Source organism: Macrosteles quadrilineatus, unplaced genomic scaffold (genome assembly GCF_028750875.1).
Source record: "Macrosteles quadrilineatus isolate MER2022 unplaced genomic scaffold, UCM_ALF_1.0 Scaffold_9__3_contigs__length_116548681, whole genome shotgun sequence".
NCBI lineage: Eukaryota > Metazoa > Arthropoda > Insecta > Hemiptera > Cicadellidae > Macrosteles > Macrosteles quadrilineatus.
The window spans coordinates 50,770,508-50,789,153 of NW_026542602.1; the positions used below are offsets into that span (position 1 = coordinate 50,770,508).

General features: G+C 34.1%; 1 protein-coding gene across 1 annotated transcript in view; it reads left to right on the plus strand.

The window, feature by feature from the left end:
• Positions 1-16,086, plus strand: part of LOC129002862 (uncharacterized) — a 31,566-nt gene extending 15,480 nt beyond the window's left edge. Inside the window, exons 3-4 of the mRNA XM_054430962.1 lie at positions 14,749-14,988; positions 15,847-16,086. Of these exons, the coding sequence (XP_054286937.1) occupies positions 14,749-14,988; positions 15,847-16,047 (441 nt within the window). The 3' untranslated portion in view covers positions 16,048-16,086. The remainder of the gene's footprint in view (positions 1-14,748; positions 14,989-15,846) is intronic.
• Positions 16,087-18,646: the final 2,560 nt, after the last annotated feature.

Here is an 18,646-nt window from a genome sequence, read left to right on the forward strand (position 1 = left end):
CTTTATAGGGTATCCTATATCATTTATAACAAAGTTATAAAAAGAGAATCTATCTTCTTTTCTTTCAGGGATTATAGAATGTAAATATCCTTTATTGACTGAATCTTGACTATCGACAGGATCAGCTAAGTTTGTAACTCTTCTGTTTTTAACATCGTAAACTTCATTATTAACTTGTAAAGTATTTGACAGTTTTGAAAGTAAATAATCTTTGGTGACGGAATCGGAGTTTTCTATTGGTTCACCAACATTTGTTATTCTATGAGACTTGGCATTATAAGAGTCGTTTTGAAGTTGTAAGCTCAACAATTTTTCACTTTTTAAAGTTTTCAAATTTATTGCATCATTATCATCTTCTGGATCTTTTACAAACTTCAATCGTTTGCTGCTTATGTTATAATCTCCTTCAGCTGTTAATGGTAAACTATATCTTTTACCATTGGATTTTGGTTTTTCTCCAAAATTGGAATACCTTCCAAACTTGTCCACGCTCATGATTCAACTGAGTTCCCTCGATTCTTGTCCTCCTTTTATATGCGATGATTAAGCAATAATCCTTCGATTTCGTAGTTCATCGATTAAAGCTACCCATTCATTGTCCAATCCGGTATGACCGGCTTCCATGGCTTCATGTAATAATCTCATTCGATCAACCAGCTTATTGACATCATTATAATATATTATGTTGGTATTGTATAGACTTTTTAATAATCCTTTCCCTGAAGATGTAGGTTCGTTGGTTCTTGGTCTTTTGTGTAACACATTTAATTCAGCTGTAGATATAGCTCTTCTTTTAAGTTGAGATTTTTTCACTTGTGTTGGAAAAAGATCAGCTATGACACTTGTGTATTTTATTGATCGATTTCGATAAATGGGCAAATCTTTGGAATACTGCTTTTTATGTGCATTTGTATCATTTAGTATATTTTTAAACACTGATAGGTCTTTTTTGGTATATTTACCAGGTTTGTTTTTAAAAATAAGTTCAAACAGTCCTGTTGTACCTTTATATTTTTGGTTACCAATAAGGATGTTATCGTTTTCATCAATATCCAAATTACTGTCTCCAATCATAATACCATTGTCTTCAAGTCTAGCTCCATAAATGTGATATCTTCGATTAGCCTGTGTTGAATGTAACATTTGTAATAAATATTTTCTGCCCAAATTCCCTTTGAATGCTATGTTTGTGCTTAATGTACTTAAATTTGTAGGATTAGTAGATCCTTCTTCTGAACGTGCGGAAAATCCTTCCTTTTCTCTTGAATCTTCAGTTTCTTCAGTTTCTTCTGTTTCTTCTGTTTCTTCACTTTCTTCGCTTTTCACCACTTTCTTCAGTCGATTGAAATTGTTTATATTGTTCATAACCTCTTGATTCTTTTTCATACTTAGAAATTGGTAGAATAGCATCTCCTTCGAAAGGTTTTTCAATATTTTTAACTAATCTGTTTAAAGGATCAGTAACAGGTTTAAATGTTGATTCTATAAACTTTTCTCTTTCGCTTATACCTAGCTTCAGAGCTCTGTTTTTATGTCTAATAGAATCACTAAGTGATTTTATTTCTTTTAAGAGCTTTTCTTGACTTGCCATGTTTACAGTACGAAGTGTTGATTTGAAATAGTGATATTTAGTGAAGCAGAACGTATTTATCAAACCCTATTCTATATCGTCCGTCTTTTATGGCTTGTTCTTTCATAATGACCAAAAATCCATACTTTTCTGCCCATGCTTTTCCACAAATTTGTTTAAACTTATCAAATGACATATCAGCATTTACATGATCGTTATATACGTGTTTCAGGTTGGTTTCATCTTGTTTGAACAAAATTATAACATTTGCATTATCTCTGATAAGCTGCTTTGGAATTTTACTGTATGTTTGTCCTATATATATGCTGTCAATATTATTATGTCTTCCCATGGCGAAATAGTTCCTAATAGTATCATGATTTTCACATGAAACGTCATCAAATAGAAATACTGAATATGGTTTAGCTTGGTTTGGTTGCAAAACTTTATCACTGGCGTTAAATTTATAAAAGTTAACACCTGACACCTGCGATATGATTTTCTCCAACAATTGATACTTTGGCTGATGTAGTGACTTTGAAAATATGTATAAGTTATTAAACCTCAATCCTTTAGGATTTGTAATCAAATTAAATACGACATTAGTTTTTCCACAGTTTGAAGGACCACTTATAATACATCTGACTGTGTTTGGAAGTAAACTACCATGTTTGCCAATGTTGATTGTGTCGTTATCAACAGTGTAATCATCAATATTACTAATGTTGAATTGATCTTTATGATGAACAATCTCCATCTTATTCCAAAATCCAATGATACAATGAGCTGTTCCCGTTAAATTAGGTCTTTTATAGGTATCCAAGAATCTTCTTTTTTGTTAAAACCTAGCCATCGTACTTTAACTTGGTCTTTTTTCCTTTGTAACACTTTTTCAACAAGATATACATCACCTACTGTAGATTTCAATAGTTCATGTCCGTAGAACGCACCTTGTAACAAATTGCTTTTATTATCCTTTAATATGTATGTTTCTGGTATAGTTGGTTGCACTTTGTATATGGTAAATACTTCATTTGTCCAATTAGGTAGATATTTTTTAGTAAATATCGTTTTATACTTACTTATTCGAACTTTATCATTTACATTGAATTTTCTAGGCTTCTTTATTTCAACTTTAGGTTTTGTATTGTGCTTTATTCTTTTTAATACAAGTTTAGCATTTTTCTTGTTTACTTCATTTGGCGTCATTCCAATAGTTCTGTGAAACCTGTTGTTGTAATCACTTATTAACTTTGGTAAAATATCAATCCATAAGTAGGCTCCTCTGTTTGAAAACATTTTATACATCGCTCCTTTTAACGTTCTATTAAATCTTTCAATTATAGCCGCTTTTTTTTCAGATTTGGTTGAGTAGTGGTTTATGTTGTATTTTTTCATTAACTCTGAAAAACTTTTATTAAAGTATTCTTTGCCATCATCAGTTTGTAAATGTTTCATTTTGTTTTTATCTCTCTTTATAGCGATTTCCATGGCTTGTGTTACGCTTTTACCAGTTTTATCCTTTAATGGTAATGCATCTGCAACTTTGGTAAAACAGTTAATCACTGTAAGTATATAATGATGTCCTTTATTTATTTTACTATATGGCCGCATTTCAATTAAATCTGCTTGATACAAATCATTTATTCCTTTTACAGTTGTATTTCTTCTTGGAAAGTTTACTCTTGCAGGTTTGTGTAGCTCATTTACAATGTTTTCTTTAAAAGCCATTATGTTGTTTTCACTGTCAATGTTGGCAAAGTAATGATTTTCATTTTTTCGTGCATCTCCTTATATAGTTATGTTGTGTTTTTACTGTCAATGTTGGCAAAGTAATGATTTTCATTTTTTCTTACATCTCCTTATATAGGTCAAGGTCATTCAAACCTTGTGTAAAAAAGGGGGAACACAGCGGGCAATGCTGTGTTCCCCCAATTTTACGGAAAGGAGAAAGGATAAGTGGTGTAGGACGATGAAAAGGTAATTAGTCGATAGGGTTAAGGGAATAGTGACCAAATGGAAGTGTGTGGATCCGGTCTGGTAGGATGTGTCGTTTGTCATCGTTGCAGGAGAGCGCCTTCTTAACTTCTGTCACGCTGTATAGTTGATGATTATAACTCCTGATTGTGTTAAAGTGTGCAGTTAAAACTTTATCTTCATACAACACTTGCTTGTAGTCTTCAAAAAGTACATTTTTCTTCAAATACAAATTCTTTACACCTTTTGCCTTTTTTATAATGTTGTCATCATGTAGTTTCACAGCATACAATTTTGATATAAGTGCCACGATTTCTTCAAGTAACACTCCGTTAGCCTCATCTTTAAATTTCCCTAATACTTTCTTGTTTCTGTCTTGATCGTAGTTTGGATGATCTTTAGGATAGTCAGAAAAATCAAATTCATCTTTATATACAAATGTGCGAAGATCTCTATACATATCTTGAGTAATTATCTTGTAAATAAAAGCATCTGTATCCATGTAAGTTATAACTATGTTCTCTCTTCCATAATGTGCAACCATCTTGTTGTAGTGAAAATCATACATGTGCGTTTTTGATATATCTAATATTGACATTCCTATATACAAAGGTCGATCCATTTTTATACTAGTTTTCTTCATAGATACGGCAACAAGGTTTTCATTAATGATTACTGATGATCCAAAGTTGGGCTTCTGTACAAGTTTCTCCAATTTCCTAGCATCTGTTACAAGTTTTACATTTTTGTGTTTCCTTTTATTTTCCAGAGTTTTACCGAATATGGCATTATTCATTAATTTAAAAAAGTCCTTCTGAAAGGCTGACGTTGCTGCTGCTCTTCTTGTAGTGTTGGAATCGATGTAGGGTTTCAGCCAGCAAGATTGAGAAAATTCCAAAACTCTGTGTACTTTGGTTAGACGAAGTCCTAATTCAAGTGCTTGTTGTACAGTCCAAAAGTGCGCTACATATCTTTGCTTGTTATTTAAATTCATCATTAATTTAGGATGTTTTCCAGTTGGCGAGATTTCAGTTTTTGGTAAAAGAGGAAGATCGTAGTGAAGGTCGTGTAGATGTTCTGGGTATTCGAAATCGCAGTCTAATATATATCCTTTGTCACCATGTTTTGGAATTTGAACAATATCTCCAATTGACTCTGGGTCTATCCATTTAAAGTTATCATATGGAAGGGGGTTGGACATTGCCCATCCATACAAATTGTTTGCATCAAAATACCCAAGATAAACTGATGGTTCTTGCTGGTTGTAGTTTGGCAGATCTTTATTATTGGCTTTTACATGTCTTACAACGCTTTGAGTCAATCCTCCTCTGACACCGGACTCAACCATAAGCACCATATCAATATCTGTTAAAAGTTGAAGTTTGCAATTGGTTTCTTTTAACATAGCCTGCCAAGCTAATCCTGGAGAGGTGTAAGAATGAAGAGGGTCTAATCCGTATGCTCCTAAACAGGTGTTTCTGAATTCCTCCATCACATCACAAAGCAAAGTAACATCGAGTTTAACATAAAAATCTGAATAATCCCCTAATGTTTCCATATCAAGTTCGTTCCAAACTCTGCATGCATGTTGGTAATCTTCTGGTGATATTTCTGAATTGTTCAGCTTGTTGCTAAAGGCTTCTGGTGGAGGAAGTGATGTCTCGTCAAATCTGTGCAATCCATCGATGTAATCATAAGGGAAGACTCCTTTTCGAAGAACTAAATCCAATTTGTTGTTGTCTACTATTTTACTTGTTTCTATTAAATTTTCTCTTGTCAAATTTTCTGATAGTTTCATAAGACTAGAAGGCATAAATCTGTAGGAGTCAAGAAATCTGAGTTTCATTTTACCAACCTTTTTTGAAAAACTTATAAACCTTTCCATCGTTACGGCTAATACATCAATTTTACCATTGTCCCTTCCTAATTCAGGTATTATAAAATGTCCATCATAGCCGCTTAAGTTGTGCATTACAATTGGAATATAGTTAGGAATTTTATAGTTTAAGTTACAAGCGTTACACGCAGCACCTCTGTAGCTTCCAGTCAGATGGTCATGGTCATGCACTTTATGATTATCTTCTGTAAATGTTTTCTTGCACAAATAACATGATGTTGATAAATCGTATTCTTGAACTTCATCGGGTGACATAGGTGTCATAGGTTTTACCTGTGTATAAATTGCCTCTACTTTTTCAGCTATATTGTACAGCTCGTCAACAAAGTGTTTAGCTGCATCTTCACCGCGATACACTTTTGGTTCAGCTGTCAGTCCATAATCTTGTAAATATTCTTCGGAAAGCGTTGACTTGATGAGTAGACAAAAACTGTTGGGTGAATGTAGTTGGTACTTGTTTCTTCTTGACGTATCCTCTTCTTGATGTTCCAACGGTAGTAGAGTAGATTCAAAATCGGCATACACCACAATAGGAATTCTATATTGATGAACTACATTATTGAACTGTACAAATGCTCTATCAGCTGGTGGTAGGTTAATCTTGACTTCTTCATTTCCATTGCATAACCTTTTATGTTCCAACAACCATTTAGAACCTCCTGTTCTCAAAGGTTTATTCACATGACAGAAACATCTTTTGCAAATTGTTTTACTTCTATCCATCTTTGACATTTGTGATGAAAGTAGTCTATTAAAATTATTAATATAAACATAATGTGATATTTCACCCTTGGTGATTAATAATAAGTCGGTGTGATTATTTAGTTCGTGTGAACTTATACGTAGAGGATATACATTGTTTGATGAATCCAAACCATATACATTTACAGAAGCAGTTGGATTTTGTTTTTCAAATTTGGCAATATCCTTAATTTTCACAGGGTAGCTTATTCCTTGAAAATTATAATTGTGCTGCACCTCTTCATATTCTCTTCCTATCCTTTCTGGATGATTATTTTTTATATATTTCACCAACATTGAATATTTAAAACACTCATTATCATCATTTTGTATATTAATACATGATTTAGTGCCTGCAATTGTCTTGGGTAGAGGAATATAGCTACTACCTCTCATTCCATATCCATGTTTATGCACTCTTACATCCAAGCCTGATATGTTCAATACAGTCCATCCTGATCCTCTACCTTCATGTTCTTGCAATTTCGTCAAAAGTTCTTCAAAACATTCATCTACAATTAATTCAATATCTGAAGCAAACACAATGGTTCTGTTTTTTGTTAAAAATCCTCTAGGTGATGTTTCATTTTGCATGTTGGTAAACATAGCGTCCAGCAATAGTCCAAACTTTATAAAATTTAATCTTTGTAATTCATTTTGCAACGTTTTAATTACTAGTCCTTTTGCACTAAACATAAATTCTTCCAGTTTTAATGTGGCATTGTCAATTTTGAAATGTGTTACCACTTTACCTGGTAGAGCATGAGCGTGTAGTTCCACATTTGTTGAAGATGTAGCGGTTGAAGGTGAAGTTTCAAGTTTAGGTGCGTAATGAATAACACTTGGTCTTGAAGTGGATGATTTCGGGTCTTTTTCTTCTTGGCCTCTTGAAGTCGATGGTCTTGGTTCTTCTTTTTCTGTATTTCTTGAGGTAGATGGTTTGGGTTCTTCTTCTTCTCCTTGTCCTATTTTATACAATTCTTCAATTAAGTCTTGATATCCTTCCAATTCCTCATAATTTGTAGGATGATCGACTATTTCATGAAGTAGAAGATCTATTTCATCCTCAAACGTGGCTTGACAAATGGCACAGCGTAGCATGGAAGTAGATGGTTTTGGTTCTTCTTCTCCTCGATCTCTTGAAGTAGATGGTGTCGGTTCTTCTTCTTCTCCTTGTCCTATTTTATTCAATTCTTCAATCAAGTCTTGATATCCTTCCAATTCCTCTTCATTTGTAGGATGATCGACTATTTCATGAAGTAGAAGATCTATTTCATCCTCGAATGTGGCTTGACAAATGGCGCAGCGTAGCATGTTGTAGATGTTCTCTATTCAAGAAGCAGCAGCATACTGATGAAAGGTGTGAACATCCACCCCTATTTATACTATTCCCTCCCCTCTCTCCCCTCTCTCCCCTCTACTACTACTATTTAATTAATAACATCACCCCAATCCCCAATTTTTTTATAATCTAACGTAAATACAGGCTATTCTTCAATTTTCACGTTTGTTATACCTTTATGTACTGGTTGGGGGTGAGGGTTGGGTTTAAACCAACCACCTTACTTTTAGTAGTGGGGGAAATTGATATTTTCATTATTTTAAAATATTGCAGAAATTTCTAAGTTTAAGAAGTGGGTCAAGGTCATTGTAACGTAATAAAAAAAATGTGTGAACAATTCATTTAATTCTGCACCATGTTTTTTTACACAATGATGTATCAGAATTAAACAAATTGCTCACACATTTTTTTTTAAGAATTTGGAAAAATTGAATTTACTGTGTTAATCTTTTGTAATGTAAAATGTTAAAAGGAAAAAATTACCGTGCCTTTTTGATCTTGGAAATTGAAGATTTCCAAGACAATCTTCCTTTAGCATCCCGAATAAGGTAGTCAGTTCTTTTCGGATGTTCAGGGTTTACAACATCTCTTGGTAATCTAATAGAAAAATGCTCTCCTGTATCGTTACGTTTTATAATGATGTTATTAAACCATACACATCTGACAAAGAAATATTTCGTACACCTTTTCATTCTTCTTACCCGGATTGCTTTGGGAAGTTCTTTAATTTTATTGGAAGACTCTGTGCTTTTATTGTGTTTTGAATGAATGGAGCACATATCACTATTCAAAACACAAACCTTTTCACAGTGTTCCCCCTTACTAACACCCTTTTTAAAAACATATCGACACTTGGAGAGGGTGTGTGCAAATTTTCTCCTCCTGTCAGCAATTAATTGTTTACACTTATCTGAAGGAGAAGTGTGTAAGTGGCCAAAGGATTTGGAAGTGGCTGGTAGGGAGTCGTTTAGGGGGGATATGATGGGTGGTGGGATAGTGAATTGTAAAGGTGGAGTTGTTAAGGAAGAAATACATGGTGTAGAAGTTGGAGGTGGAGATGCAGTTCTAGTGGCAGTAGGTGTTAGTAGAACATCAGCAACAGTGCAGTCAGAGGATGAGGAAGAGCTTGTAGATGCAGATGAATCAGACGAGGTTGACTCCGAAGTAGATGAACAAGACAAGTTTGTTTGTGAAGATGAAGATGAAGACAATATATCTATCAGCGGAGGAGATTGATCACCACTGGTCCGGAAGGTGTATTGTTCTTCTGCTCCAGGACTTGCACCTTCTGACTGTAGTATTTCTCGAAGAACCAATTTTGGATCTGACGCATGCGATGAAATTAAAATAGATCGAGGAAGAGACTTTGAAGATGAAGAAACTACTTTCGAGGGTCTAGTGGGAATTCTAAGGTAAGCCATGATAGCAAATGAAACAGTGAATAGTAACTGGAGCTGACTCAGCTAGCTAAGACTACTTCAGACCATTGAATGATGATTGCCTGCGAAGCAAACCTCCTTTTATAGCAAAACTCAAGTGGAGGGGGGAAGCTTGTGGGTGGAGGGGGGAAGCTTGTGGTTGGAGGGGAAATGTTGTGTCCGTTGGTGTTAACTTAAAAGAACTGTTCTCGGTTCCCAATAATGTACTATAAGGAAGCTTTCTAAGTCCTGTAAGTAGGTCAAGGTCATTTAAAAATATTGCCAAAAGGAGAGATGGAGCAAAAATTGGCTCCATCTCTCCTTTTGTTGTAATAGGAGAACTTAGTGTTTGTTATGTATTTTAAGGGAAGCTTTCTAAGTCCTGTAAGTAGGTCAAGGTCATTTCAAAATAATGCCAAAAGGAGAGATGGAGCAAAAATAAGCTCCATCTCTCCTTTTGTTGTAGTGGGGGAACTTAGTGTTTGTTTTATTTTCGTGTTTGTGTGTAAGTCTGAATTGGCTAAAGACCAATGTATCAGTCTTTTTGATCAGAGGCAGCGCAGCCAAAGGACTGTCCTCATGGTATTGATCAAAGACTCATTAGCAATAGCCGGAGCAGCGCAGTCAACGAACTGTCCCCTTAAAAAGGTGTGAATGTCATCTATCTCATTTTGTTGTAGTGGGGGAACTTAGTGTTTGTTTTATTTTCATGTTTGTGTGTAAGTCTGAATTGGCTAAAGACCAATGTATCAGTCTTTTTGATCAGAGGCAGCGCAGCCAAAGGACTGTCCTCATGGTATTGATCAAAGACTCATTAGCAATAGCCGGAGCAGCGCAGTCAACGAACTGTCCCCATAAAAATGTGTGTATGTCAAAGAGAACTCTATGTCATGAATTTACTATTGGTTTCATGTTTTTGTTTTGTGTGAACGTTTTCAACTTACTAATGTCACTTAGAACTTTGTAACATACAATGATCAACTCAAATTGAAAATAAAATTACTAATAGGGACTTTATTATTTTGATACCTGAAATAGAACAACACATAATTAAGAAATACAACACCCTTACCAAAGATACAAATACGCAAAACACCCTCTAACTACAAGCCAACAAATACTACAATCAACATGCTTCTAAAATAACTACTAAGTGACAAGAACCTTAGGTTAGAGTGGTACCAACTCTAAACTAAGGGTCTCGTCTTTAGCCAGTTTGCCCATCCGGTCAGCTTCACCGGTTGTGCAAGACTGACAATCATCCGTCTGCTCGCAGCCCTTTTATACGCTCGGGTTGAGTGGTGGGGGTAGAACAACGCTGCACCTGCTTATGTAAATTAACTAGCGATAGTAGGTCCCTAGCTAGAATATATGCCCGGTCGGATTCAAACATATACAAGGCAGATCCATTACTACCGTTTTTATATTTTTTCCAAGATATTTTCAAAGTCCTGTAAGTAGGTCAAGGTCATTTAAAATAATACCAAAAGAAGAGATGGAGCAAACATGCTCTATCTCTCCTTCTGTTGTAGTGAGGAAAGAGTCTGTGTTTAGGTATAACAACAAAAGCTTAAAATTTAATTTAACCAAATGCAGAATAGTATGCAGGCCGTTGGACCTCTCAACTAATTACAAAATGGTCAACTTAAATTTTAAAATATAGAATATTTACAGTCACAAGAAAGTGTTCATTGTTAGCTGACATAAGTTAACTACCAATGACAACAAAAAGTTTAAAATTTAATTTAACCAAATGCAGAATAGTATGCAGGCCGTTGGACCTCTCAACTAATTACAAAGTGGTCAACTTAAATTGTAAATATAGAATATTTACTGTCACAAGAAAGTTTTCATTGTTAGCTGACATAAGTAAACTACCAATGACAACGAAAAGTTTAAAATTTAATTTAACCAAATGCAGAATAGTATGCAGGCCGTTGAACCTCTCAACTAATTACAAAGTGGTCAACTTAAATTTTAAATATAGAATATTTACTGTCACAAGAAAGTTTTCATTGTTAGCTGACATAAGTAAACTACCAATGACAACGAAAAGTTTAAAATTTAATTTAACCAAATGCAGAATAGTATGCAGGCCGTTGGACCTCTCAACTAATTACAAAGTGGTCAACTTAAATTTTAAAGATAGAATATTTATAGTCACAAGAAAGTTTTCATTGTTAGCTGACATAAGTAAACTACCAATGACAACAAAAGTTTAAAACTTAATTTAACCAAATGCAGAATAGTATGCAGGCCGTTGGACCTCTCAACTAATTACAAAATGGTCAACTTAAATTTTAAACATAGAATATTTACAGTCACAAGAAAGTGTTATTGTTAGCTGACATAAGTAAACTACCAATGACAACAAAGATTTAAAATTTAATCTAACCAAATGCAGAATAGTATGCAGGCCGTTGGACCTCTCAACTAATTACAAAATGGTCAACTTAAATTTTAAATATAGAATATTTACAGTCACAAGAAAGGGTTCATTGTTAGCTGACATAAGTAAACTACCAATGACAACGAAAAGTTTAAAATTTAATTTAACCAAATGCAGAATAGTATGCAGGCCATTGGACCTCTCAACTAATTACAAAGTGGTCAACTTAAATTTTAAAGATAGAATATTTATAGTCACAAGAAAGTTTTCATTGTTAGCTGACATAAGTAAACTACCAATGACAACGAAAAGTTTAAAATTTAATTTAACCAAATGCAGAATAGTATGCAGGCCATTGGACCTCTCAACTAATTACAAAATGGTCAACTTAAATTTTAAATATAGAATCTTTACAGTCACAAGAAAGGGTTCATTGTTAGCTGACATAAGTAAACTAGCAATGACAACGAAAAGTTTAAAATTTAATTTAACCAAATGCAGAATAGTATGCAGGCCGTTGGACCTCTCAACTAATTACAAAATGGTCAACTTAAATTTTAAATATAGAATATTTACAGTCACAAGAAAGTGTTATTGTTAGCTGACATAAGTAAACTACCAATGACAACAAAGGTTTAAAATTTAATTTAACCAAATGCAGAATAGTATGCAGGCCGTTGGACCTCTCAACTAATTACAAAATGGTCAACTTAAATTTTAATTATAGAATATTTACAGTCACAAGAAAGTGTTCATTGTTAGCTAACATAGGTAAACTACCAATGACAACAAAAGTTTAAAATTTAATCTAACGAAATGCAGAATAGTATGCAGACCGTTGGACCTCTCAACTAATTACAAAATGGTCAACTTAAATTTTAAATATAGAATATTTACAGTCACAAGAAAGGGTTCATTGTTAGCTGACATAAGTAAACTACCAATGACAACGAAAAGTTTAAAATTTAATTTAACCAAATGCAGAATAGTATGCAGGCCGTTGGACCTCTCAACTAATTACAAAGTGGTCAACTTAAATTTTAAAGATAGAATATTTATAGTCACAAGAAAGTTTTCATTGTTAGCTGACATAAGTAAACTACCAATGACAACAAAAGTTTAAAACTTAATTTAACCAAATGCAGAATAGTATGCAGGCCGTTGGACCTCTCAACTAATTACAAAATGGTCAACTTAAATTTTAAATATAGAATATTTACAGTCACAAAAGAGTGTTCATTTTAATGGGGGACTTCTTTATCCTTTGTTAGCTGAAATATCACATGATTAGAAAAAATACAACACTCTGCGCAATTCAAGTACCAAAGACACGATGCACTCCATAAAGTAAAACCATCTAAGATACAAGCTAAAAAAAACAACATGCAGCACATGCTATTTGACTAAAACATTAAGTTAGATTGGCCAAATCTAACGAAAGGTTTTAATCAAAAGTCAGTCAGTCTACACTCAACCAGTCAGCTGTGCCAGTTGGGTGAGACTGACTACAGTCCGTTCGCTGCCACTACTTTTATCCGCGAGCCAGTTGGGAGGGGGCCGGTCGGGAGGTTTACCCTGCTTCGCGGGTAAATTTCCCTACTGTCGGGTAATTCTACCTACTAAGTAAGGAAGTCTCCAAACCTCCAACATCACATCATTCAGTGTCGAACCTTCAACGAAGACTGTTCACATATGCTAGCTCTGTTCTGATGTTAACTATGGATAAGCCAAGTACAATCACACAAGATAAACTAAAGAGAATAAAAGAAAATTTAAAGAAATCTACTACTTCTAAAACTAGCAATTTTCGCAAGTCAATGTCACTACGTCTAAAGTTTCAGAAGCAAATTAAATTACCACTACATTGGAATGCATCAGGATCAAATTATTCTAATCAATTATCACCCGAAGCCATATGTCAAGAAATGAAGCTTCCTCAAATAGTAAGTCCAATAGAAACAGAAAAAGTAACATTTAAATATCTGTTACAAAACAAACATTATCAATTAGTAGAACAAAGACAAAACGAAAATGGTAAAACATTTATTTTCTTTTATGACAACAAGTTTTTAGAGGTTTGCTTTCCGACACAATTAAACGTATCAAATCCTCCTGACGTTGAAGATGGAAAGCTAATTTATTTGATTCACACAAGTCAGGACACATGGAATTGGGTATAATTTACGTACAAAAGGTATCAGTCTTTCTAAAGACTCCATTATATAAACATATTTTGACCACAAAGGTTAATCTGTCAAACTATTTAACAAAATATAAACATGGTCTCCAAAACCCGTAATATACTACTACTACTAATTTTTCTAAAAATATATAAACAATATTTAATTTTACGTTATTTTTTTAGGACCTCTAACATAAGATAAGAATTATATTTGGTTTTACATTAGGCCTACCTCATTTGTGGGTACAAGATAAAGCTGCTATATCACATAGTTCCAAAACACACGCGAGCACACGATACAGCTAACGATAGACACAGCACCGTACAGATAGCAACACTCCGCCACTACGTCCAAACGCGAACTGTGTGGATACGATCCAAATCTGGGTACAGCTCCGCGAAGGTTGAGTAACAAGGTCGGGCGTGGCCGCGACCCTGACCAAACTTTCGTCCGTCCAACTAACCCAATTCCGCGGCGAGCAGTGAGTCACCCATGCCGCAACGCGCCGCGCCCCGCTGACCTTACTAGAATACTACACAGTACTGTTGACTATGAATTTAACTAAATCCATGATTTAATTGTATAAACTGTGTTTCGCTCGTTAAACAATTAAAACAGTACCCACATACGTCACAAGTGACATACGACCAAAACCACCTGCTCTTACGTAATTTCCTCCGAATGCCCTTTAAAATAATTAACTTTGTAACATCTGCTAACATCTGCCCGACAGCTGTTGGCGGTGAACTGTTACTATGACACTACTAGATAACTTCAACTATTTTCTTATGGAATTAAAAATATGAATTCCACCTTTTAAAATTGCTACCATTTTTCAATATGGCGGTAACTTTGAAATTTATTAACGAACACTTAGTTTTTAATGATTGTATCATAATGTAAACGCTATTTCAAAACGTTCTTCACATTGTTTCTCCAAAGCTACTTATTGAGGAGTTATACCATAGATTAAACATACTACACACCTTGGATACAATGACTTGCTAGCTCCTTATACGAGTAAGTTTGGAGAGGAAATGCTAATAATTTGATGTTAATAGATGCGATAATTCGCTTAGTCTGCAGGTTTGCTGAGGCGAGTGTATTTCTATACATTTTAATGTATACTGGTTTGCTTGGTATTTTATAAAATCCTGATTTAATACAGCCTTGAAAATATACTTATTAGGCGTCTTATTAATAGTTAAATACAACCAACTCGACATTTCAGCTCGCCCAAATCGGATCCTTGAAGTTTATGATGGAGTTCGTTTTGCAAAAGATGTATGCAGTAGGTGGCAAGGAAGATAAGGAAGAGATTGTGAGACGCATACAAAATGTCTGGAAACTAGACATACAAACAGTTGAATATGTGGTGCACAACAGCGTGAGGAAGGAGTTTATGGACTATAATAAGTGGTTGACCTGCGAAGATGTCAAAAAGGGAGTACTTGACCTAATGGCGGTTAAGGTAACATAGTTTCTCACGTAATCCTAATCATACTAATTAGTTTACTGCTGATGTATTTAAATTTTTAAAATTGATATTGCTACAAATAGCTAATTTTATAAAAAATGACTGTTATTACACTTTTATTTAGCAATTAAAATATCTTATCAAACAACACCAAGTTTAAAAATATAAAATAAAAACAATTGAAATATCGCGATTTTTAGCTTTCAAATGATGTTGAACAAGGCTAAGCCAGTCAGGTTTGCCTCATTTTACAACTAAAAGTCGTGATATTTCATTGTTATTTGTTCTTTTTGAACTTCTTTGTTAAAATTCTAAATAAATGATAAATTCTAAATTCATAATTCTAAGTGCTAATGATGGACATTGTTAGTAAAATTAGCCATTTTTAGCAATATCAATTTAAAAAAAATTTCAATGGCCACCATTTTGAAATTTTAATTGGATTAAGATAATTTTTATCTAACTTGTTTACTTTAACATAAATACAAAGCTTCATAATGATCGTTTGAAAATGATCAAAGATAAAAATATCAATAAAAAAAATGGTGGATATCTAGTTGACTAAGCGATTTTGGAAAAAAAAAATCTTGATTCTGTTTATTTTGACCCATAGAACCATTTCCTCGAGTGTGGCTGTTTACTTACGGGACACCCTGTATATGTAGCAGTTGATTAGTGTTTTTGACAACCTCAGCTGTTGAGCTATTATTCTAATGGTAAGATGATTAAGTGGAGGGGATGGATTTCTTCCCCTAAACCTGCCTAAGTTTTATGTTTTCATTGGGCCTAGGCTTACCGTACCTTAACTGTGTATATTCTAAACGTATTGTACCATTTATTATTCCTTGGCAGAAAGTACAAATTATTGGCCTCTTATCTTTGACAAATGTGGAAGCAGCACAAGCTCTTATAGATGGAAAAAAAGATAAAGATAACCAGTTAGAAGCTATTGCGAGGGATGATCTTTCTACACGACTGGAAACAGCATTCGGTGACTGTACAACGCTGACAGGGGGAATCTCAACCCTCGACGAAGCTATAACAAGTGCATGAACCAGAGAACTTAGATGAAGGTGACGTAATAAATTTAATCAGCGCAGTATTCAGTGTTTTATTACACCCATTCATACATAAGATATTTGCTGATTGAATTTTCTTTGTCTTCAAACAATTAAGACCATGAACAAACTCATCCAACATTTGTTTGGATGTTCGGATTTTGAGTTTAACTATCGATGATCTTTTGCTTATTTCAAAGACTCAAGTTTCTCGTTTGCTCATTATCAAATCCTAACAATAGTTGGAATCTGCAAAGACAGGCATAATACATAAACAATTTTTGCATGAGTATATAAGTATGAAAAGTAAAATTAAATTCTGAAAAAATATGTTCTTCCATGAACCCCACGGGGTCCTGTGTGAACTTGATGATCTTGTAGTAGCTTTTCTCCAGTAAAGGATGAGAGCATTGGTGGGTTTACGGGTACGAACTTCGAAGAGATCGTACAGGGTGGAAAAAATTCTAGGGCAGTTAAATATTTTAAAAAATAATAAAGGTATGCCTATGAATATTGATACAAAGTTACTGGGTGTTCACATAATGTTGACACGTTATTCAGTGATACGCTACTCCCTCTGGGGGACGGCCCGCTAGGAGTCAGAAGAAAATCTTGAAGAAAGTCAGGTTGATAATCAAATAAAATTAAAGGTAATTACTAGTGGAATATAATACCGCAAATCGGAACTCTTGGACCTCTGAGTCAAAAATCGCCGTTTGAATCTGATATTTTAAAATCTTTCAACGGTTGACTTAGTTTGTCTTTTGAGCTCAAATTTGCTCACATACATTGGATACTACTAAAAAGGCCTTTAATTTGTTGTGCATATCGGCCTATGATTACATTTACTATTTTCAGTTTATCAGTTTTTTGTTTCCACAGTTCAGTCCATATTGTTTTTGACCAAATAATTATTTTCAACATTCAAATCAGTTATACAATTTACACCATAACTGTTTTTAGTGGCTTAATCCAACTGTTCATTTGAAAACTGTCTCCAGCTTTGACAACATCTAATTCTACCCAGGTTTTACATTATGTTTTCAAATCCGTTGTAAACTTCAATTGTTCCTTGTCAAGTTTTCAAGTAGAGGTGTATAGTCAATGGTAGTACTCATGATAAGACCTGGACCAGGGACCGATTTACTTTTTCGTTTTGAGGTCCCTAGAAGCCAAAATCACAATCCGTTCAAATGCATAAATATAATATATTTATACTATTATATAAAAATCTAATGGTGTATGTCTGTATGTGTATTACTAATAGTAAGGAAGCCTAAATAAGTGTTCACCACCTGAGTTAATAACAGACTTATATCGAGCTTCAGTATCCAATAGTCAATGGTCGAGGTAAGTGGTACAGTTGAATTTCGTATCTAAATTAAATATTCGATGTAAAAGCACAGACAATGTAAACAGTATTATAGTATTACAGTATTATAATTATAGTATTATAATTACAGTATTATATTGTCTGCGGTAAAAGTATTTTAACGGCTAGGAGTTTTGAGACTAGTTCAGTCAATCACCGCTAGATGTAGCTACCATCGAGGCTCGCGACAATTCACCTAGTCTCCGCTAGATGTCTCTTCAACCGATAACACTTAATCCACTATAGTTTATATATTACTGATCGATTTTAAATGTTTAAAATATAAAAAAAATAGAAACAAAATTGGTTTTATGTAATATGTAGTAAGCTTTACATTTAAAGCTGTCCTATTTTCAATCTAAAGCTGTGGTATTTGACAATAATACATTTTTATCGGTTGACACTCGCAGTGATTTGTAAGTTTCTCTTACAAGACTAGCCTCAACTGGTCCTACCTGATTTAAAAATATATACATCTGTAGTTTATTTCTTTTCTTTGAAAAGCCGAGAGTTGTGTCTCTTTAATTAAGTCGAGACCGACGATTGGCTTATAATACAATACAACTAACATCTAGCTACTTATTTTGTATGTTACCGCGTCTTCACCTGCTATGTTGCTAGTTGCTATTAGTGTTCGGACATCGATAGATCATCATCGATGCTGCAAAACCATCGGTTCAAAAACATCGATATTTTCATGCGAAAAACATCGAAGTTTTCAACTTAATCATATCGAATTTTTGAATTTTATAATCTCAGTATTCCGTTATTCATTTAAAAATGCTGATATGACGGAATTCGCGGGAAAACTAAACCTCCGTTCCTCCTAACTCGCTTCGTTCCCCGCTCGCAGATAGGATTGTCACGCCAAATCAGTCCAGTCCACTCTGTTCCGTTCCAATCTGGAATCTGTCCATCTCCTCTGCTACGAACATCGATATATTTATAAAAGATAAAACATGTTTTATCTACGTATTTATTTTACGATCTTTGACAAACAGCTTCAGCAAAAAAAAAAAAACATCGATGGTAGTAAAACATCGACTTTCTTACATCGATGGTAAAAACATCGAACATCGACCTCCAAACATCGATGTTTTGAAAACATCGATGTTCGATACCGAACACTAGTTGCTATGTTATAACCAATAACTATGTATCATACAACACAAGAAGTAATAACCCTGCCCAGAAAATAAAGGTTTTATGTCGGAACCAATTA